The sequence below is a fragment of the Rhagoletis zephyria genome, unplaced genomic scaffold (assembly GCF_001687245.7).
Source record: "Rhagoletis zephyria isolate East Lansing unplaced genomic scaffold, Rhagoletis_zephyria_1.1 Rzeph_scaffold_00374, whole genome shotgun sequence".
In the NCBI taxonomy this organism is placed as follows: domain Eukaryota; kingdom Metazoa; phylum Arthropoda; class Insecta; order Diptera; family Tephritidae; genus Rhagoletis; species Rhagoletis zephyria.
In genome coordinates this window covers 245,694-270,271 of record NW_016157458.1, presented here as the reverse complement: position 1 = coordinate 270,271, position 24,578 = coordinate 245,694, and the positions used below count along the sequence as shown (strand labels likewise).

At 34.2% G+C, this 24,578-nt stretch overlaps 1 protein-coding gene across 1 annotated transcript in view; it reads left to right on the top strand.

The window, feature by feature from the left end:
- Positions 1-4,631: 4,631 nt before the first annotated feature.
- LOC108359325 (dopamine receptor 1-like) overlaps positions 4,632-24,578 on the top strand; it is a 24,118-nt gene continuing 4,171 nt past the window's right edge. Inside the window, exons 1-2 of the mRNA XM_017611147.1 lie at positions 4,632-4,735; positions 5,071-5,316. Coding sequence (XP_017466636.1) covers positions 4,632-4,735; positions 5,071-5,316 — 350 coding nt within the window. The remainder of the gene's footprint in view (positions 4,736-5,070; positions 5,317-24,578) is intronic.

Sequence of the window (24,578 nt, the reverse complement as noted above, 5' to 3'; positions counted from 1 at the left end):
CTAAGTAGGTTGTTGATTGCAAAATTTGGGTGCTCGATTCTCAATACCATAGAAACGATAACCACGTTTGCCAGAATAAAGCAACAAAGACCAAACTGACGAAATACAAGCCCGTCGGTCGGGCAAAGGTATCATCAATAAGTTAGGTAAGGTTATAGTGGTTACCCCAAGGGAAGCACTTGGACCATTAAGAGATTGTCCTTCGTGATACCACGAGAACTAAATAAACAGAGACCAATTTTCCTTGTCTAGTCGGCGAAATTCTGCGACCCGATTACGTACTTACGAATACGGCTAATTTCAATTCCTGAGAGTTCTCCAGGGTTAGTCAGAAAGTGCGAGCCAAAATGTTCCCATCTTAGCCTCGCAAAGGCTGGGTAGTCTAGAAGAAAATATTGGAAAAGGATCAGTTAAGATTAAGAGCGTGATATTATAAGGCTCTTCAAACATAAAATCCTCCAGAATGCCAGGAGGATCTTGCAATTGCGCATGTCCTAGTTTCAGCCCAACGCTCGCTGAGTTTACATGAGGCCCAACGTCCACGAGTGAACCAAAGGAGAAATGCCCCATACCTGGTAACAACGTTTGAAGGGTAGTTTTCCCTGTCAGGTCATCAGCCATGCAGTTTCCGGCAATGTCACAGTGGTCCGGCACCCAAATTACAATGACTTTGTCTACTTAGTATACATCATTAATACTGCTAATAGTATCAGCCTGAGCATCAAGCGAAGAATATTTAACGGAAGAAATCATGCTCTAATGACTCTGATTTATGGATACCACTATCCAATTCCAATGTGGAATTGCTCGCTGATTCCGAAAATCTAGTTAAATTTTTTTTCTATGGATATTTTTTCGAGATATTTTGAGATGTTTTTATATTTACCGTTATTAAGCTAAAAAAGTGGTTCCACTTCATCACATATATCTTATGAAGCAATTCGATAATCTTAATAAGAAGTATGGCAGTTAAAAGGCTACTAAAATCATCCATAAACCATGTATATAACACTTTTTTATATGCCTGATCTCTTACAAAAATTAAGCTACTATTGAAGAAAATCGATGGATAAAGAAAAAAGGGATGAGTAGTCAAGTGAAAATGCGCAAGAATATTTTGTATAAAAAATGAGCAGGAAAGAGTATACATGCCGTATGAGTAATGTTAAATAAACTATTTAATTTTGATTTCATTTAAGTCCTCCATATGAACAATATTTTTAGTTTTATCGTGCAGTGCAGAAGCATAAATACTATACGGACATCGAACTCATGAGCTTCGGGCAATGCAGGGGCTTTCCAGCAAAAATTTAGTCATGTTTAATGTATGACATTGCGATTTATTAATTAACATGTCAAAGCATGTCTCTGAGAATACTGAATATTCGCTTAGCTGCATTCAGTACAGCTGCACTTTTCCAATTTTGTCGTGAAGGAAACTTTACCTGAAAGTTTTTCCTGAAATCTATCGTAAGAGATCTGTATATAAATATAGTGCTTTTCATAACTTTACGACACTCACATTTTGATACGATTTGATCATTTGTCTTAATATTTTTTAATAATAGTTATTTGTTTATAAAAGTATAGCGCTGACTTAGAGTGAAGAGTTGCTAAGTCCACTTTTTATGAAAACTCATATTTTGATACAGGAGGCTAGAGAAATTGAAAATGCATCATTTCGTAAAGGATAAACGTCTTTATTTTATGTTTTCTCGTTTATAATCAATGACAGGAAAATTTGCTAAGTCCAAAAAATGTTCAGAAAATTCGATAAGCCCAAAATAGTACAAAGTCTTTTACTAAAGATCGAATCCCTCTGATTCGTATGGAGTTTTGCTTTGCTTTAAACAGGCAAAATGTTGTATTCAAAGTTTTGCGAAATATTTGAAGAAAATAGATAAAAGAACTTATTTTCCTCTCATGTACAATTTTTAAATTGGGAGTTAGCAACTTTTCACTCTAAGCTAGCGATAGTATATTTGTGTGAAAATTAAAACAAATCAACAAACTTTCGTAAAAATTTCGAGCTTTGTAAGAGCAAGTTTGGGATGGCTATAAGATGCCGTTAATTTTCGAATTTTTTTTTGTTGAAGGTGTTGCTCGTTTTCTCCATGTAAAAAAAAAACAAACTAGCTGGCTTTACTTTCATTTGTAATATACTTGTATATGAAACTTAACTTGAATTCGACTTTTTAAACAGGTTTCAGCCCTCCTAAACAAAGTTTAGAAATTAATTCAATTAACTTATTAAATTATTTAAACGTTTTTAAACAGGTGACAACCCTCTTCAGCCATGCTGTGATACATATGCACATTCAATTCAATATGCATATTTCAATTACCTAATTCTCTTAATTCAAATTTTATTTAATTTTATAGACAGGTGGAAACCCGAATACATGTAGTTTAGAAATGGGGCCTTTCTAAAACGATTTCGATTGAGACTCATATTGTAGTAATTCATTTACCTTATTTGAATCAGGTGGCAATCCTCTTGCGATATTTGATTTATCCTATCCATTTAATATAATTAAATTTTTTAACAGGTGGCAACTCTCTTTAGACCTAGCCACCTTTTCCTCACCGAGACGAACACGTAGGCATCCGCTTTCTACAATCGGACCACTAAAATGTAAAACAGCTCAACCTTTAGCCTTCAACCTCTAAAGGGAAGTTTTACAAAAGAAAGTTTTTTCAACATGAAATCTTAATAAAATTAGAATAAAAAGAAATATATTGTGTTACTGTAAAAAGGCCCATGTCTCATATTTTCTAAACTAGATTTGATACTGAAATTTAAATCACAGCTTTGAAATTGTCCTTAAAATTAGGCTAGTATCATGTAGCATCACCCAATCATCAGAAATGGCGTTGTGCGGTGTGAAAGATATGAGTATACTCGTAAAGTATTGGTCATATTTTACAAGTTCCATCATTCACTATCGTAAATTTTGATCGCCAAAAATCTCCAAAAGAATATCACGTGTACTTAATAACATGCAACAATTACTCACAAGCCCCTCATACTGCTAGATTTGGCATTGCATCTGTTACTTTTCCATGTTGTATATTTCACTGCTTTCTTTAGAGATTCTGTTCTCTCGTATCGATGTGATTGTCAGTAGTGCAGCCAGATCCCATCATTTGCTATCGCTAATTTTGATTACCAAAAATCTCCAAAAGAATTTCAGGCGCGCCTAACAGCACGCCACATTCGCTTACATGCCCATCATACTGCCAGATTTAGGGACAGTTTTTCAGTACCAGTTTAAACTTAGTTTAAGTAAACTGAGTTTAAATTAAACAGCTGGCTGACATTTGATTGGCTGATCGTAGTTTAAACCAGCCAAGATCGGGCGTTTAAACTGAGTTTAAACCACGACCGTGCACTGAAAAACTGGCCCTTGGCAGATTAGCCATCGCAGCTATTACTTTTCCCTGTAGTATACTTTTAGGCTCCACTGCTTTTCATTTAGAGAATTTTGGCGACGGAAATTTAACGTAGCGACTGTCAGAATTACACTGCTGATCACAAGTCGCCAAGTGGTTGGCCAAACTAAGTACATTATCTCTTTTGTGCTATTTATTTAAACTAAATATTATCTATTTAGGATATTGGGTTTGAAAATGATTTTGGATTTACCATAGATATATGTTGATATAACTTTTTATTAAAAATGCTCAAATATATTTATATCATTGTGGTGTAATTTTTAATTTCAAACCAATAATCTTTATTAGACCAACTAAAAACTGCTTGCATATATGCAATGAAAAAGTTGAAAAAACGTCCTTTGTAAAAATACAAACCGTGGAAGTTTCCATACACTTAACTTTATACAAGCCAACTTTTGTTTTTGTTTTTTTTTTAATGCAAAAAATACCACACTGATTATGCACTGATTACATATTCTCAGCGCATGCTAGTCAAAGCATACAAATTACATTTTCATGCAGAGAAAATGAATTGAGTCAAGTCACTTGAATAGCAATTTCGCAAATACGGCGGGGAAGAAGCAGAAAAGAACCTAAGTATACAACAAAATGAGCTTGTTTTGTCTATTTTCGAGATTGCGGATTTGTGTTTTTATGGTGTCTGGTTGTTTGTGAGAACAATGTGAATTGCGTATTTGAATTTTTACGAATCATCCTGCGAACTCATTTTCATTAGCATTATGCGCTTCATTAAACGGAAAGAGTAATGCAGCAGAATTACACTCAACCATACCAGCAGCAACGATTAAAATGATACAGTTAATTTAAGAGGAATGAGAAAAAGTGCGCAAAAAGGCATCAAGAAAAGTTTGTAAAAACTCAAATTGGTTTAGAATCAAGGTGTGCCGCTTGTGGCTATTATCTTAGGCTAAAACTGAAAGTGAGATTTGGTTAAGATTCTCTTTTTCTTGAAAAACAAAAAAAAAGACAAAAGTTAGCGGCTGTTGTCTTGTAAGCTTAAGCCCGAAAAGACATTGATTGATGCGGTTTTTGCATTTTTTTAGCTCTTTTGCTTTTTATTGACCACAACTCTCTGTTGCGACTGTTAGTGCTAGATATATTTCAAAAACCCACTTCAAAAAATTAGCCTATAAAAATTGCTAACAATTCTTCAATTGCAAACTGAATGAAAAATGAGTATCTGCACTGAGAAAATTGCTATTTTCCCATCACACGGCATCTGGTCATCGAACCGCTCCCACAGCACAGCGCGCGCCGTCGTCGGCTTTCAAAAAGAGTAGAAAAACCAGCGTAGCAACACAATAGAGGCCGCAACATCATACATCAGACATTTTTCTGCCACAACAATTAAACATAGAAACATAGTCGTCAGCAGAAGGCTTAACTTTCACTACATTGCTGGCAAAAAGTCAAAAGTCGATCACACTCAAACAACGCCCACAACCACACTCACAGTTATCTACATATATACAGCCATATTCAAACTCGCATTTGATTTACCTACACAATAAAAATTCTCCTCCTTTGCAATTTATTCCGACCACACTTCGTGCTCTGCCTTGTTACTTCTCTTCTTATCATTTTCTCTCTATCTTTCTTTGTCTTCCACAGATATGGCCGTTGGGTGACACGACGCATCGCAATCATTACAATTGCCGCCATTTGGCTGCTGGCCGCATTTGTCTCGTTTGTGCCAATCTCTTTGGGTCTGCATCGGCCGGAGCAGCCGTTAATCGTTGAGGATAATGGAAAACGGTATCCCACGTGCGCGCTGGACCTGACGCCAACCTATGCGGTCGTCTCCAGTTGTATCAGCTTCTATTTTCCATGTCTCGTCATGATTGGCATCTACTGTAGGTAAGTAAAATGCTATACATACAAATACAGGGAATAACGATGCAGGAGATGAAGAGAGAAAAATGCAAGAATTGGAATTTAAATCACCCGTTGCTATGCTTTGAGTTCTGCCTTTCCATCTCCCATACATTGGAACACTGTAGAGTGGACTGAGACAACAAAATTGATTGCCATTTCAGTTCGTGACCAAAAAGTAATGTTGTTTTATTCTCAAAGGCGATTAATTACACAAAGTTAAACGATGTCATGGAAAAATATACTACATTTCGTGGAAGAAATAGTTTCAAGTAGGCAATAGTTTACTACAAAATTACAATAAAAATGTCTAGTATTTGCTCGTATTAAAAAAAAAATCCTCCAATAGAATTCATAGATATTTTCTGGTATAGGTAAAGACTACTGGATATGCAAATCCAGCAGAATATTTATACATATGAAGAATTTTGCTAGCTGTCAGCATGTCTCTTAGAAAAGCACGCCTATTAGCATTGCTTTTCATTCATTTTAAATACCATTGAAAAGGCACTACACTCTAAAAAATCTGTTTAAAAATGCGACTTTAAATCGAGTATATTTTTGTTTATTTTTAAAACTTTTTGGTAAGTTTACACGATGAATATATATTTTTTTCATTTACTCATTTTCGTGTGTAAAAATCCTTTTTGTTAGCGGCTTTACACCATTCTACGGGTGAAATCAAACAGCTGATGTGTATTTTGTAGCTTGTACACACTTTCGTAGTAAATCTACGTACACCAAAGCAGCTATATTACGCTCTAAAAAGTCCGAAATTTAAACAAACTATTCGTTGAACAATCAAGCATGTAATTTCGCGAATAATAAGGTAGGAAATCAGTAACCTACCTTTTGGGTAGGAAATCTACTCAATTTTTTTTAGAGTGTAGCCTATAAAGAATTTGCATTAGCTGTAATATTTGTCACCTCTCAGGGAGAAATAATACCAGAATATACATTAAAAGTGGTCTAAAAATGCATGTGAAAAAGCAAGGTCGGAATTTTAATGCTGTCACCCGTTTGAATTGTTCTATACCGAACAAATATACCCTTATTTTTATTTAGAAACCAAAAAATGTTTGGAGGTGGCTCAAGCGATTAAAGTCTTCCTTGTATGTTATATGGGAAAAAACAACTTTTCGTAGAAATGATATAGAATTCTTGAAAATCAACATTTTTCGATCTCTTCAAAAGGCTCCCAATAATAGTACCCAGTTGTTTATTTCACACCTTTTTCATAGCAACTATATTTTATAGGTCCCCCAAAAACCCCTTAATATGCAATGGAAACCCATTAAATATCGTTAGTATTAAGTATCATTATTGGAAGTCTCCTGAAGACTGTCCGAGATTTCCGATCGCAAAATATTGATTTTCAAAAATTCAATACCACTCTGACAAAGGTTTTTTTCCATATAAAATACATGGAAAACTTTGAGACCATTGACCACCCTAATATGTACACAAAGAAGATATGTTTTAGGCATGCGTATAAAAACAATATCAATGGAAATAAGGTCAATTGACACTATTTCGCATACTGGTGCGACATAAAGTCAATTGACATTATTAGATACCTTTTCAAAAGCGAAAAAAAGAAAATTTAAATAAAGTAAATGTTGATATTTCCTCATTCAAATGGGAACAGCCTCAACAATGCTTAGGGTATGGTGATTCAAAGAAAAAATGTTCTTGCATCGTACGTGAGATATGATGAATATTGTTACAATAAACATTGCCCCATAAGTGTTGTTTCCATAGATGAAACAGGTTATTGCCAAATCATCAGTGTGCTATTGATCAACACAGAATTATGCCAGTGTGCCAAAATGCGGGTATAAACAATGGTTGATTATTTTTATTATCGTTTAGCTAGACATAATGAGATAAACTTATACACATTTCTGAGATTTATCGTTTTATGAAAAGTGGCCGCTGCCACGCCCATTTTCCAAAATTTTATCATAAACGTATTTCTTGGTGAAGAATTATTGCAAGCATGAATTTTGAATAAATTATCTTTAGTATTTACTAATTTGCCGCAGATTTCTTATTTCTCTAAATAACCGTTATATGGGATGTGCGCGTGGTTATGGTCCAATTTAGAAAATTTTCTTCGATATTATATGTTGTACCAAGGCCAATAACTGCCAGGTTTGGGATAAATTGGTGTAGTGGTTACCAAGATATACATATATAAGTGGGCGTGGCTACGTCCATTTTCCAAAAATTTATAATATTCTCATTTTTCGTCTAAAAGTTATTGTAAATATCAATTTTGAGTGAAAAATTTTCAGTATCGCAGTTACCGTTATATGAAATGTAGGCGTGGTTATTGCCCAATTTTTCCCATTTTCAATACCATCCGTCCTACTCCCGAAAGAAGTTCACGTACCAAGTTTCGTTAAGGTGCCTCAATTTTTACTCGAGTTGTCGTGTCCACAGACGGACGGACGGACTGACAGTCACCGCTTAAATTGTTATGTGAGAATTGAAGTCGGCAATAACGCAAAATTTGCTTTATTTCACTTTTAATTGGGAAATAATACCAAAATCTGAGTTTTTTGCCTTATTTCCCCCTGCTTATTCATACTATTTGTAACAAAAACAGTTTACTGACAGAAGGAAAAAGAACTTTGTTTATTCCAAAAATACAATTAAACATTTATTTTTACTTATGAAAAGTTTAACAATATATAGGCAAAGCGTCGTCTTTAATAACTGCTCTGCAAATTGGACATAGCGCTTTTGTAAGTTTGTCTGCATGCTTTTTAATATGTTGGAAATATTGCTGGAAATCCTTAAAATCTTTGCATGCAGCCATGGCGCAATAAACATGTGAAGTAATAAAACAGCTTTCTCGCTTTATTTGCTGACATTCGGCTGCCTTATAGTCACAATTTATAGGCAAACTTTTAAATAAAGCAGTGTTAAAATCTTTCTTCCCACTCTAATATTACTTCACCTGGTATAATTCCATCATGGGTGCGGTGCATGCAATAACACCATACGCAATAGTTCCCATTACTTGGACATTAAAAAGCAGTTTCAGAAGTGAGCTAGTGTCATTTTATTGTTATTATTTTTTCTAAACGATTATAAAGCCATGAGTGCATAATTACGAAAGGAGGGGACAGGTGCGGGTACGCGAGCGCGACGTCAAACGCGTTTGACGTCGCGCTCGCGACGCGGCGCGCGTACGCGGACCGCCGCGACTCTTGGCACTTTCAAAATTGTAGTCTTACAAATCCGTTCATTTAACCTGTTCATGTACTACCTTTTGTCAAATGTGACTGGGTGACTACCTATGTGCACTATATATAAAGAAAATTTGTCTTATTTCATATTCAATTGGGAAATAGCACAAATTTGCGTTATTACCATTTGTGTTGTTTTACCTCCCTGAAATACAGTTCTCGAATATTTTTATGGATCTTTAGCAGATCTTTCAATTAGTCTTTCGAGAGACAGTAAAGAGCTTTTAATATATGTAGTTGCCAGAATAGACAACTGTCTTACGAAAGACTTTTGTCTTTTGCCTCCTCACTAGCAGATCTTACAATTAGTCTTTTGAAGGACTGAAAAGAGCTATCTTATGGCGCTTTCTTCCCTACAAAAAATGTTACCTTTTGAATTAGAAGGCAATATATTTCAGTAGAAAAGAAAACGCCGTTATTTTTCGAAAAAATGTGGTGGTAAAGACAGTTGCCGAAATTATCCGTTAAGAATAGACTTTTTGTATTTAGCATTTATAGTTGGCCAAGGTGTTGTGGCAATAAAAGCAGTTGACACCATTTGTCACATTTTATTGGAAATTTCTCTGAAACTTTCATTAAATAAAATCCTACATTTTTGATGAAGGATACAAAGTATATCCCTGGCTCAGCATTGCTGTACCATGGCGCGCAAGGTTCTCATCTACTACTATTATTTTCATCGTGCCAGTGAAAATGTAGATATCATTACTAGGAATTGTATCGCACTGTATCAGACAGCTATGGTCGCGTCAATAGAAAATTTGGTAGCATGTTGAAAGTTGTGGTTGCTGTTTTCTTCGTTACACTTGTTAAACATTGTCTATTTTATTGGCATTTTCCACCTAACGACTTCGTCATAAAAAAGAATTGATCTCACTAACGCAATGTAAATCTATGCGAGACTATTGGATTTCGGTCTCCAATTTTTGCTGATAGCTCTGATGCAGGAGAGTTCTACCGAGATTTATTGGCGATGTAGGCATCTAGGCAATTTTGTGCCAACTAGTGCCCCACCAGATCTCTTCCTAGCAAATTAGGCATTATTTTTTCAGCAATAGATTATTTGTATAGCTGAAAGCCTGAAAAGCGCCAAACGCCTGAAAAGCTTGTTGTGGAGTTGTATTCTAATGCATTAGGAAACCCTTTTTTCGAATGTTTTTGAAGAACATCTTTAAGCACCATACGTATTTAAAATATTTACCACGAGTACTATAGCCCCAAAAGCTGCCGCTTTATTCGTTAGTTCTATTGTTGTTAGCTTGTACATATATTTATATCTACCAGTTTGGGCGATTGTGTTTTTTATTGTGGTTGTTGTTAGTAATGACGTGTCGATTATTATGCTTCATTATCCTACGAAGCACATATGTAAATGTGTAATTATGTACAATATATGTTCGTATGTATTTAGTTGTGGTCTTAAGCATGTAAGTGCTCGTATGTGCATACATGCTCATTATGTATGTATATACTCATATTTAATGGCGCACGTTGCTCATACGCCACGTGTGGTCATATAAATAAAAGGAAAACTTATGTAACACATGTTGCAAGGTACATTAAATGCTAGTGTTGACATCTTCTATTTCGGCATTCAGCACGCTTAGCATATAAATAAAAACTTAAAGTAGATTCCTGAGACTTTGACCTTAACTATGTACAAGGAAATATGTATGTATCTACATTAGACCGTATCAAGATGTATGGACAACAAAAAAAATTAATTTCTTTCAAGCGATTTTGAACACTCTCTGAAAGGAAAGTACACATTTTTTTGACAACGGCTAAATCGGCGTTTTTCTACAACTTTTTTATTTGATATCCGATTTCTATAAATTATACACCATTGCAACGGTATTAAAAAAGTCTAAATGTTTCCTCCATTACGTTATTACTAATGGTTAGCCGTTGTTTAAAGTAAATTTCTTAAAATTTTTCTTGAAAATGGGTTATAACTTGACATTCAGATTATTTTTCTAACACATAATAGGAGAAGCTCGCCCAAACACTAACATATGTATGTGTAAGCGCCAATCTATTATTATAATATTAATAATAGGTATATTCGGTTAAAATCTAAAGTAAAAAATATCCACAGAAAAATTCCGGCGAAATGTTTTCTTTTCTCTCACAAGAAAAAAATATACAGAATAGTTCGCGAACAGGAAAATTCCAGAAACTTACAAGTTAGAAAAACAGCTGATAGAATTTTTGTTAACAATTCAATTTCAATTTCAATTTTGTGGATTCTTGAAACCAACCAGCTGTTTTTATCAGTTGTAGTGATGGCACGATTAATCGAATAACCGATTATAATCGGCTATTTTCATTCGGTTAACGATTTAATTGTATCGAATTTTTCCGTTCGATTAATAGAGCGATTAACCGATTAATTTTTCAAAATAATCGAAAAGAAACCATCAAAAATATACTAATTTACACACACTATAATGTATGAATCAAAGAAAGTTGAGATGTTTTGCACATTCTCGTATTCTGCAAATTTTTTAAACGATATTTTTGCCAAAAACCGCAACACAAGCTTAACCTAAGTAGCTACTAAAAAATCACAACCCAGGTATGCACATATTTTATTTTATTTTCCAAATTCGGTGTTGCGCATTTTCTTATTTTTAATATGGAAGAAAATCAGCAACGCCATTACCAAACAGAATAATACCAAAAAATCAGCGGTAAGTGCCAAATACTTCAGTCTGGGAATTTTTCAAACAAAAATTTAACTGCATACTGAAAATATTTCTAAGAAATCTAATTAAAAAGCTGGAATTTTGTTAATTTTTTTTTTATGTTGCACAAAGTTTGATATAGTTATGTTTATATGTTTTTTTGCTAATGAATTAGCTATAAAAAAGTAACTAAAATTAAACAACAAAAAAAAATTGTCGTGCGCTATAATTTTGACACGGGGTTTATGTAAGTCAGTTTTTATAACTTATAAATGGTTTTTATTAATTTTCGATTTTAATCGAAATGACCGATTAATCGGTTAATTTCTTACGATTAATCGATTATTAAATTTTTTTGTCATCACTAATCAGCTGCCGAAAAAAATTTACTTTCCTGAGATACCCTCCTAGTGAGTATTCAAGTTCGCTTGGAACGAACGCTTTTTTTTGAGATACGGTCTAATGTACTCATACATATGTATATACATATATGTATGTGCATAGGCATGTTGGTGTCAGATAATAAACTTGCTTTCTACATTTGCTGCATACGCTGGCTCAAAATATAAACAGACTACGCTGTATTAAAATAACTAATGAAGGTTTTTTGTAACTATTTTGCTATTTTTTTTTACTTTATATTGTTTCTCTTTTAGCTCTGGCGCTTGTTAAGTGGAATATATGTATAGTTAACACAACCGGCGCCTACTTCCGCACTTTTTTGCATTCATTTGCATTTCATTTCAGTCCTTTTTTTGTTTAGTGTTGTGGATTTCTTATTTTATATTTTCACTCTCACAAATCTTGGCATATATTTTACACGTTTTTCGCACGCATATATGTAGGTAGTTTTATGTAAGTGTACACTACTCTTTAACCTTTTTCCTAGATTTGCCGAATAGCTACATATAATTACGGTGACTATTCGTACCGATTTTGGCGGGCAGTATCGTTTTTCAGAAGATAGCCCCGCTGAATTTTTTCGAAAGTCGGGCCGTATAAGTGTTCCGATTTTTTAATTTTGTACCGATTAAATCCCGATTTTTAGTGTTTTCTTTACTAATTTAATAATATTCTCCCTGTACTCTGGCCCGAAAAATAATTTTTCGTACAAACGTGGCAGCACGTTCGTTATCCCAAAAGGCATAGTAAATATATACGGGAGCCATAACCATAACCAGTATCGTTATTTTCTATGATTTTTAGTTATGTTTTATTCTATCAAACTGGCACTGTCGCCATATTGTAGCTTATAATTTTTGTCTAATTTTTTTGAGGTTTTTATAATAATTTGTTAAGTGCTTTTTAATTAAACGATTCCAACTTGAATTAAGTGAAAATATAAAAAATAATACTAATTCCCCCCAAAAAATTATGGATATAAAATAAATAAGCTGTAGATACAGTGGCGAAAATATAAATAGGGAAGAGACATTTTAGCATTCCTTGGCTATTCCCCATTCAATTATTACATTTTTCGATTTTTTTATGAAAGTTTAGCTCGTTATCTAATAAGGACCATGTAAGTCAAAATGTCAAACTTTGTACATACAAAAATTAGCAAGATTTTACAAAGTTTCATTAAAATTTTGAGCTTTTTAATTAGTACATCCATACATATGCTGATAATATTCGTTTATATAATCGTCATAGAAATATTTATAATTTTGACTGGTGGGATATGTCATTACGATTGGCTTAAAGCATGATACAAAAAATTAGGTAGTTTCATTACTACTATTTTTTGATTATAAAGCAGATTTTTGACATTTCTCCAAATGTAAATATTAAGTGCAGCTTTGCCACATAGGAATTTTTTGGGAAGGGAGATTTTTTTAATCTTTACATACAAATAGCAGGTTGATGTGATCCATAAACAAATTTAAATTAATTTTTTTCAAGCGCCTAAGAAAGATGAAAAAGTAACATAAAATCCAGTTTTCATACATTTATTTATCAAAAAGCTTTAGATGTTAATTAATAATGATTTGTTTGCTAAGCCATTTTATTTTAAACAACATATACAAATTTACATAACATGTTACAAAACATTATTCTAGGTTGTAATTTTCTTCATTTTTTTTGAAGATCCTTCCACAAAATCGTTTTCTTTCACAAAATTTGATGTTGTTTTTGTTGTTGTAGCGGCTACTAAACCTCGTTCGGGGCGGCTTGTCCATCAGCGTTGTCGTCAGGCTCAGCTAAAGCAGAGTGAACGCAGATGTGCCCAATGAGTACCTGGCATATGGAGAGTCGCCACATGACTCACGGCACCTCTTCGCATGCCCCTAAAAACCCCACCCAGCTAACACCCGTGTTCCTGTGAACAGACACTATGGAAGGTGCACACTTCCTGGGCCACCCTTTAGCTTAGCCTGACGACAACGTTGAAAGCCATGCCGACCCGAGCGGGGTTTAGTAGCCGCTACAACAACAACAAATTAAATTAGTCTTTGTTATGGGTCGATTACGGATGGTAACCGAACTTCAGTTGGGTTTCCAGTGACTGAACAGGTATTGCAGATGGCAACTGGTTGCGTTGCAACCCATAATCTACCCATTATAAGCAATTGCAATGCTTACATTTCAAACTTCGGCACAGCGCTCCGGCTTAATCTTGCGACCTTCTTCGTAAGCGAAATCTTCCCCCTTGAAAAATGCAATGAGCAGACGTACGGCACCTTAGGCAATACATCTCCGCTCAATCTGCAAGTTTCCAGCCATTCCACGCGAATGTGTTCGTGCTCTTGCACTCAGGAAATAAGCAGCTCATATTTTTTATTTCTTAAGGAACTAACAGCCAATTTCACAATAAAATAAATTTTCTTTTAATTTTGAAAGTTATATTTTTTTTTGACGAAAAAAGATTTTTGGGGAAAAGGTATGGTAGCATGAAATTTCACAATCTGTTTAATTGTAAGGTAGTTCATATGGCGCCCAAAAAGTGAGAATGTAACTATGTACCTTCTTTTTTATATCATGGCTTAAAGTATGTAACTGTCATGGTGAAATTATAAACACAGCTTTCTCGCTTTATTTCCTTTATTTTCTTATTTTCAAACAACGTAGTCTATGAAGTAAAAGTTATATGTTACTACTAAATTCTAGATACACTTAAAAATTTATGTCAATTTCCTCTTCCACATGGAATGACCCTTATGTAAGTAACTAATGGTGATTTCATTTTTTCCAAAAATATTGCCCACCCCCGGTGTTTAATGTTACACTCAACCAGTGATCGGACTTCTACCACATTGTGATAGATCTGCCACTTTTTTGAGCATTTACCACATCTACCACTCAAGGTCTGAAATCTACTACATACATATTCGCGTTTTTAAGTAGTTTCATTTTTGCTTGGCAAAATTTTCCTAATTTCAAGAGCAAAAATTGTCCAACGCTAAACAGGATATGGTAACAAGAATGATATAATACAAGATTCCGGATTCCTGGCGACGATGAAATTTCTCAAGTAAAAGTAAACAAAGCCGAATGAGAGGATAAAACAAACTGTAAAACAGTAAATTTTCTAAATTTTTCGACAGAAAACGCGGTCTTATTTGGTTAAATTGCAAAATATATCGTTTATAAAAAGAATTAATAGCGAAAAAATTAAAAAACGGAGATTTTTGTGACAGTATTGGTAAATTTAAGTGCATCTAAGGTTTCTGAGGCGTTGTTTACTTTTACTTGAGAATTGTCAAATTCAGCAAATCCCAACTAGCTGTTTCTGGAACGTGCCTCATTTGTTCGCTACTTCGTGATGTGATAAAGAGAAAAGCTGGCAGCACTCCGCAAGGTTGAAATAGTCTCTTAAAATATGTTCGAAATATATCCTAATATGAATCGAACTGCTTTACACTGTCACTGAAAAAAATTGCTAAAACTCAACGGAATTTTTAGCAACTTCAATCTTGCACTTTATTATACTAAAATTAAATTTTTTTTAGAGTCTAGTTAAACAGTTTGCCATTTAGGTGAAACCTTGCAGCGTTTTTTTAATTTTTGTAGAAAGTTTGATCCAAACCCAGAGATCTACCACATTTTTTTTAAATCTACCACATTTTTTCCCAGATTTACCACACAGAATTTTTTTAAAGTCTGATCACTGCACTCAACCCTGTAAAAAGGCATGTTTTTGCCTGCTTGTCCTTGTCTAGATCACGCGTTTCATAATATTGTCTTTTCAAACAACCATCTGATTTTTAGGGCATCTCCCCTAACAAAGCTTCGCAGGGCAGAGGATGTGCCGTTTTTTGCCTTACAAGAGTGTGATATTTTAAGAAACGAACACAAAATTTTCTCACCGTTTGCCTTTAATCTGGAGTCGAACAAAAAAAGAGAAACGGGCAATTAAAAGGTGACTTTTTTAGTAGAAACGAAATCACCATAAATATTAAAGAACTTTAATTGTTTGTTTGTGGTTTCAGCAATCTTTAAAAATCAGCTTATTTGACACGGAAAGGGTAAAAGTTTGATACACCGTTTAGTACTGTTCCATATAATAGACATGTATGTACGTAAATTAGCATCTTGATGTAGTTGAGTATTTCAATATTTCACCGAAACAGTTTTTTTGTTGAATTTTTCCGAAATCTATTTTCATAACTTTTCCCACTTTTCATTTAGCATTGCACAACATTCGTAATTTTTTTCATTTCCCATAAAAATAAATTTATGACTGCAAAGATTGCACATCATCTATATGTGCATGTGTATGTAGTATTAGAGTGGTACAAAATAAGTAAAGTCGGAATTTTAATGCTCTCACCCCCAAGGATTGTTCTATATAGAAAAAAATACACCCATCTTTTTTTTTGATATCACAACAACATTGCAAGTTGATAAAAACGCTGAAAAATATTTAGAGGTCGCTTAAAGCGCTCGAAAGTTTTCCATGTATTTCATAAGGGGAAAACAACCTTTTCTGGAACTGGTATCGATTTGTTGAAAATCAATATTTTTCGATCGGAAAACTCCGGTGCTCTTCAGGAGACTTCCAATAACAATACCCAATTTTTTATGTAACCATATTTTAATAGTAAAGCTTTTTATTGATCCTCCCATTACATTTTCTGGCATCACTATAAAATATAGTTACTATGCAAAAATGGTTAAAATAATAATTGCGGAAAAATAGTTTTCCGGTCGACAAATATTTATTTTCAAGAATTATATACTATTTTTAAGAAAAGTTGTTTTTCCCCTTATAAATACATGGAAATCTTTAAGCGTTTTGAGCGACCTCTAAAAATTTTTTGATTTTAAAATAAAAAAATAGGGGTATGGTTTTTTAAGTATAGAACAATCCTAATGGTGAGAGCATAAAAATTCCGACTTTACTTTGTCACGTGTATTTTTGGACCACCCTAGTATGTACATATACATGCCCACATTAAAACGCGCCAGACAAGTAATTCTTTTTCGCCTTGTTTCCTTCCTTTTTTTTGTTCTCATTTCTATTATTTGCTTCCTCCAGTTTTGCAAAATATTCCTTTGTACAAATAACTAGTTTCAAACTTTTTTGCCAGCATTGCGGTTTTCAAATGTGCCAAAAGTTTAAAAACATTCCTGTGTACATATTTTTCATTGCCATCTGCCTTATTAAACATTTTGATACTTTTTTCCTCGAACTCTTTTCTCATCAAAATTTTAAGAGCTTATTTACGCACAATTTTAACTAAATATCGCTTGCCTATTCACATATCGCTTGGGGCTTAAAAGTTTAGTTATAAAATTTTAAATTATTATTAAATTTAATTTAATTTTAAATTATTAGTACCAAAGCGCAGGCGTGTGCGATAGAAAAGTGTTAAGAAATACATATTTTTGCATATTGTTTTCCTAAATATCTTGTCAAATAATTTTCGACGATATTGTGTGAAAGGCTGAAGTCCTCTCTAAATGTACTGATTCAGAGTTATCACTGTGGCTTCAGACCTAGTAAATCCGCCATTGGCCAGATTTTCACACTGCTCCGAATCCGGAAAAATACCTTAGTATGCTAATCGACACATATTGCCTTTTGTTGACCTTAACACTTGTACAACAAAAGTCGTCTCTGGCAGCCAATACTAAATTGTATATACACACAAAATAATATAGATATGTGGAGTCACGTTGGGCACTACTTTCAGCTTTTGTAAATTGGGAAGGAGGAGGGTACTCGTCATTCGAGTCTAAACGAGATTTTAAGCAAGTAAACAGAAGGTCGTGTGACTTCTTTACACGACATCTTTGACTTGGTATCCGTGGATGTTTTTCAAGGACGCCAAAGAACACAATGGGAGGACCATATGAATAGTGATCCGAGGTGAGAATAATAAGAACCTGACCTTAAAATAAGATGAAATGAAATTGGCTATGTTAAAAACTTTAGTAACTTATTTTTAGAATAACAAATCTATGGTGGATTTGTTAGATCGGAAGCCGTACTGGTATGCGATATCTGTACTGTTTATCCTGGCGACCGATGCAGCCGAGTAATGTCTCCTTTCTCCTTTGTGGCATTCACTCTAAATGCTAAGGCCTTGCGCGCGCATGGAGCAGATAGGTTGGCAGATTCATATGGTGGCGCTAAGGCAGAGATACCGTAGAAGGACCTGGAGAGGTCTTTGGAATTATATTTCAAGTCTTGAATAGTCGGAAGGCAGTATTCGGTTGGATGTATTTTGTATGTTCATAGATCTATAAGAAATAATTTTGAGGTCAAGTTCTCATTGCCTATATAGTCTCGACATACGCGGTCCCCTCAACTCTTCTCAGTTTTATATAATCATACTTGTACTGTATTTAGGACACAGATTTCCGTCGTTTTGGATGGCAGTAGCACCAAAAGGAGTAGAGAAGACTATCCTGAGCCTCCATTCGATGATGACGAAGTCGGCGTACCGCCGCCTAACTTTGACGAGGTTCGAGTAGCAATTCTGCAAAATCTTATCGAGCGTATTGTGTGAAAGACTAAAGCCCACCGTCAACGAGCTGATTGGGCCTTATAAGTGCGGCTTTAAACCTGGTAAATGCAACTTGTTGTTTTTTAACATGTGGCAACCCACTAAATATAGTTCAGAAATAAAGCTATTTCAAACCTATTTCGGTTGATATCCTTATCATAAAAAATTTTTAAACAGGTGGAAACACTCTTAAAACACCTTAAAAATATTTCCAGTGTTCAAACTAAAGATTTCTTTACACTCTTTCATTTGGTACCAATATTTTAATATTTAATATATCTACCTTGTATACAACTTAACTAAATTCGAAATTTCAAACAGGTGGCAACTCTTTTCAAAATATTTTCAAACTAAAACCTTCTGCAATCTCTTTCGTCTGATACCCAAATTGTGATACATATGTATATATTAGGGATGTTGCGAATGTGGAATTTTAGACATCCGCGGATGCGAATGCGGATGTTAAAAAGCTAACATCCGCTAATGCGGATGTCAAGTATTTTTAAGAAATAATTTAGGTGGATAAATTAGGTGATTTATTAATAATAATAATAGATTGGCGCTAACACATATGTTAGTGTTTGGCCGAGCTGTCGGCCGCTGTGGTGTAGTGGTAAGCAGTGCGCGCTTCAACTCCACAAAGCCTGGGTTCAAGCCCTAATCAAAGCAACATCGCAAAAAAAAATAGAATAAAGGTTTTTTCTTAGCAGCGGTCGTCCCTCGGCAGGCAATGGAGGAGAAGCTCGGCCAAATTAGGTGATTTAGGAAAATAAGAAATGGAAAGGTTAGAAATTTTATATAATGTTTTTTTAGTGCTTAAATTAAAAAATTGGAACATTGTTTTAATAAAAACTTTTGTTGTTGCCTTTACGGGTTACAGTGTTTCTTAAAGTGTCGCAAATCAAATCTGCGCCACTAAATACTAACTACTCGCTCGAGGCGACAAACTTGAAAAACTTGAAGCTTGGCAAAATTGTAAATTCTTTTCGATTGATGCTGCAACAGTTGAGAGGACTTTGTACTCAGTTATATAGTTTTATATTAAGTTTTTTATTGCGGTGGAATAATTCCCTTTTGAGAATTGCATCGGGACTGCAAATGTCGGATGTATCCTCCTGACTTTCATCTTCACAATCTAGCATAGTTGTTTAAACACCGCTGTTTTCCAAAGAATTCTTCATTCTCATTCTTTTGGTTCTTTCTGAATTTGGAGTGCCTGTAACGTGATTAGCGTTTTTCGATCTTAGTTTTTGTAATTCATTTTTAATCCTTTCTTCTGTGAGTGGCCAGATATACGTTTTATCAGTGCACTTGCACAATATTCCAGAGGCCGAAAGTAGCAGTTAATTTTTTTACGCGTTAAACTTAGCCAAATATTCTTTATTCCGAAATAAAAGTCCTTTCCGAATAATACACAAACCTCGTTTAGACATGTCAGTTTTAAAGCTATTTAAGTCCTGTTTCATTTGATACAAAACTTGTTTAATTAGGATAACCGGTTTGTTTATTATCCGGAAAAGACTTTTATTTCGGAATAAAAAAAATATATGCACAAGTTTAACTCGTAAAAAAAATAACTGTTATTTTCGGTCCCTTCAATATTCGCATTCGCAAAAGATCCGCATTGATTATTGCGAATGCGAACGTTAAAATTAATGCGGAAGCGAATATTCACAACGATATGTGATGTATGTATATATTTTAGTAACCTAATTGCCTTAATTTAAGCTTAGTTGAATTTAAAAAAAATGCAAACACTCCTAAATATATTGCAGAAATAAAACCCTTCCAACCTGATTTCGATTGATACCATCGTTTTTTAAGTCATCCAACTTATTAAGTAATTTGAGGGCCACTTTATAAACCCCTGCCAAGCCTCTTCTAACATTCTTAATGTTCAGAGTAAAGATTTCTTAACACTCTCTTTCTTGGCATCCGTATTTTCATATTTCTTGTCATCCGTACTTTCATATTTCTAATAACACGTTCCAAAGTCGTACCGAGCTAAAACAATCTCGAATATCCTAACAGTCGACTGCTTTTCTTCTTCATATTTGGCGCATATCCTTACACTGCGATACATATTTTAATTAACTGATGAATTCGAATTCGATTTTTAAATATGTGGCAACCCCGCTTAATTAACGACTTTTTAAACCCCTACTATTGATACCCATATTTTATAATTCATTTAAATTATTAAATAATTCGAATATAATGATATATTGTTATGCGCAAAACCATTTTTAAAGAAAATTAAAATAGAAATGTACGCCAGTTTTGCAATCGCTTAAAACTTGCACTTTATTATACTAAAATTTAATGGGCTATAAAACTACATACTCAAAAAAATTTAAAAAACTTGTACATTTGTAATGTACCCATTTTACTCAACTTCGGTGTAGAAAAGATTCATAACTCAAGTTATTGTTGAGTGCGCCTGTAAACTATACTTAAATATTGCCCGATACTCAGAGCTGCCATTGTGATTTTTTTAAATTTTGTTTTTTGAGATGGCATATTTTCAAAAACTCTTTTTTTTTACCAAAAAATTTGAATGTGAAAAATTTTTCAAGAAAAAAATTTTAAAAATATTTCTTTCCATAGAGAATTTTAATGTGTGATTTTTTTTTCAAGTTTTTTTCCTCGCCGCGTTCGCGAGATATTTGGAAAACTATTAAATCGATTTTTTTTGTGCTGAAAAGTTTCTAAAAATGTATTAATCAAGCTAAAATTTCATATTTATTAATTATTTATGTTTGTCCATCAACTCTCAAAAATTTTAAACAAATCAAGCACATGAAGTCTGAACCCCGTCCATTTGGGTATGGAACGCCTCATATATAGATTCTCTCATACGTCTGAATACACTAAGAAACGTTACTGAAACTTCGACTGTTGTCTCTCGTCGCTCACATACCTTCTGACCCTCTGGAGATAAGAAGTTGAACGGAGCCACCGGTAAACTTCAACATGGATGGGTCCCTACCACTGTAGTGCTTTTAGGGCAAAGCAACTGACTTTTCGACGTCGGTAATGACATCTACTCTTATATCCAAGCCGAAATCAATGCCTTGCCCGCTCATAGTGCGCCTGACCTCTCTTTCCGTTGCCTTTTATTTTTCCTAAACATATTTATGATATGGCCCTTACGATATTGTAGGCAACTGCGTAGTAAATGATCTGACCAATAAAGGCGCTTTCGAGTTGGTCTCACGCCGGATCCTACTTTGTAGAGATCACATCAAACTATCTCCTAAGCTGCCAAACTGTAGCGATAAACACGTACACTTCAGGGAAGTTCGTCTTCTTAAGTATATTAAATCAAAATTTGTAACTTTGGAATTGAAGTTTGGATGCGCTGGTGTTTAAACGCCGCACTTTTATATTCCAGCAAAAGCTGACGAAACATTTTGTTTTAATTTGTTGGAAAAATATTATGTGAAGTCTCTCTTGGAACTAAATCAATTAGCATGGGCCACTAGAGTGGTTCATAAAAACACTTTTTTGGAAATTCATAAACGCTACATCAGAATATTGTTATTTGTGATAAAAAGAGAGACACGTGTTTTTTTATTTTGAAAAAAAAAAGTTTTCTTAGAGGTCGCGCTGGTCGGTCTTTTATAAAAACGCTGGTGTTCTCAATTTCTTTATTTTCTTAACATGTTAAAATGCAGCTAAAAATGTGATTTTTACATATAATTACTCTGGTATTATTGGGGAACTTTCCCTTAATTACACACCTGTCTTGGACAATTCGAACGGGTCTAGTTCCCGAAAATATGCTCTCGAAAAGATACTAGTAAAATTAAAACGTTGATACTGAACGATTTACACATTGTCATGGGTTGGAACTTGTTACCAGGGGGTTTCTGGGTTGTCCAAGATAGGTATGTAATTAAGGGAATGTTCCCCAATAATACCAGAGTAATTATATGTAAAAAACAAATTTTTAGCTGCATTTTAACATGTCAAGAAAATAAAAGAATTGAGAACATCAGCGCTTTTATAAAAAACCGACCAGCGCGACCTCTAACTAAACTGTTTTTTTTTTTTAATAAGAAAACACGTTTCTCTTTTTTTATCACAAATAACAATAATTTGAGGTAGTGTTTACGAATTTCCAAAAAAAAAATTTTTTTCAACCACTCTAGGGACCACTCATCGAAAATGGAATTAATAACCTTTCTAATTAAATATTTGAAGTCGGTAAAAAATTAGTTGTTCCTATGTAAAAGTTGACACAGTTATGAAATCAAAATACCGACTGAAATACAGATTTAAAGGGATTAATTTATACCCATAGATATTTTTGTTTTTATCTACAAATCAAGTATTGATTTTTGGCATTTTTAAGCTTATTTTACTTTTCTCTGAAAAGTTCTGGTAACATTACTACCCACTCCTCTTGGTATACTCCTTGACATCATGGCTGTCTATAAATTTATGAATAGCTGGCATAAGCAACATCATTTCCCATTGTGCCTTAAAATTAAAAACAATCGTACATAAGTATAAATTCTTAGCTGGATTAATTCATCTACTCTTATTCCTCTGTATGTATTGCATATATATATGCAATAATCCGAACACATTTTATTCTATATGCTTAAGTGAGTAGGTATATTTTCACCTTTTCACAACTTTATGCCCATAGCCATTTATTTTCTCGCAAAATTTTATTTTCTCTTAATCTTTTACAATATATTTCAATTTTCTCTAGAGTTTATTCCATATTTCAGACGAAATTGCTAACTTTCAAGGCTACGGCGATTAAATGCATTATTTATTTAATTTTTTATCCGCACACTAATGCACATAAAGCTATAACGCGATGGTACTGTCCAACTGTTCTGGTCACTACCGCACCTTCCCTCACGGGCGGCTATTACCTGCCTACAATTTGGAAAATAGCGCGCCATCGTTTGCTCGAGCACGTATTGCATGTGTAAATATTGCAAATGGCTAGATGCAGCCGTGCATTAGTGTGCGAATGCCCCTGTTGCACTTATTACCATGGACGCGTGTCTGCCCACTCAGGCACATAAAATTGCTACTAATACCTTTTACCCACCAACTCTGATGACGACTATGGCTCGCTACAAATTGGCTAATGCAATGTACTAACATCGCAAAGTGGATTGCTGGCACACCTTATGCCACATATTGCAGCAAAATAGTGAAAATAGTGCAACATCGCTTAATTGTAAATCTATGTACATATATGTTCCACCAACGGACACAGCCATGTATGTACCAGTATGTATGTATGTATGTACGTACTTGCATACTTTTCCGATCAAACCTTTTTGACTTCAGGCCGCTTTGTGCTAGTTTTTAGGGAAAAAGACAAACGGCTATTCTTAGACCAGCGAATGAGCAAGAATAGCACAGTTTGCCAATTCCGTTTCGAAACTTGCCCAAATTTCCCATTGCAAAAGCGGAGAGAAAATTAATTCGGCAAGTAATAGGTGTGGCTGTTGCACGAATAACGCGCCAGTCCGACTCTTTCCGCTTGCAACAATTTTCAATTTCCTTTCCAAGCGCTAGCAAACCATAAACGAACATACGCCAACCCTTACAAATATTAGTATTTATATACTACCTACGGATCTTTGAGTGGTACAATAGAAAAATGGCTCACTGAATAGAAAATAAAAGTATTTTTCTACCTTTATATTTATGCATTAGAGTCCAGCGCAAGTGTATTTGCCGCATTTCGTTCAATAAGTGCTCCTTGCATTGTACTCTACTCCCAACACATTGTTACTCTTTTTCCGCATACATACACTACTTGGCGTTGAGAGAGTAAATACTTGACGTACTTGCTATTACTCCACCAAAGTACGTACTCTACTTTCCCTCATCGCGTACGAGAGATATTTGCTGCTGCCAAAAGGGAGTAGCAAATCTACTCTCTGTATACTTGTAGTACGGTAAGTACTTGCGTATTAAATTTCAATTCTGGTTGTTAGCCTACTAGTTGATATCGTTTGCAGCGCTGGTCAGTGAAATTGAAAGAGTAGAAATAGAATATGGAAATTGACGATGTAAGGAAATGTTTACGGCCTTATTTATAAAAAATAACGTAGATTTAGACAGTTGTTTAATGTGACATTTTCATAAAACTTTTGTATTCAAGCAGCTTTTTAAATCTATGTATGTACTTAAATTTTTATGAAAGTATTATTTCTCGTCTCTAATTTTCTATAAAACTATTTGCAGTCATTAACCAACAAATAAGTTGTCAAAAACAATAACTTAAGCAATGCTGCTATACGAAATAAAATTATTAGTGGCAAATCAAAATTTTGAAAAGTGCCGATTTTCACATTCGATAGTTGGACATG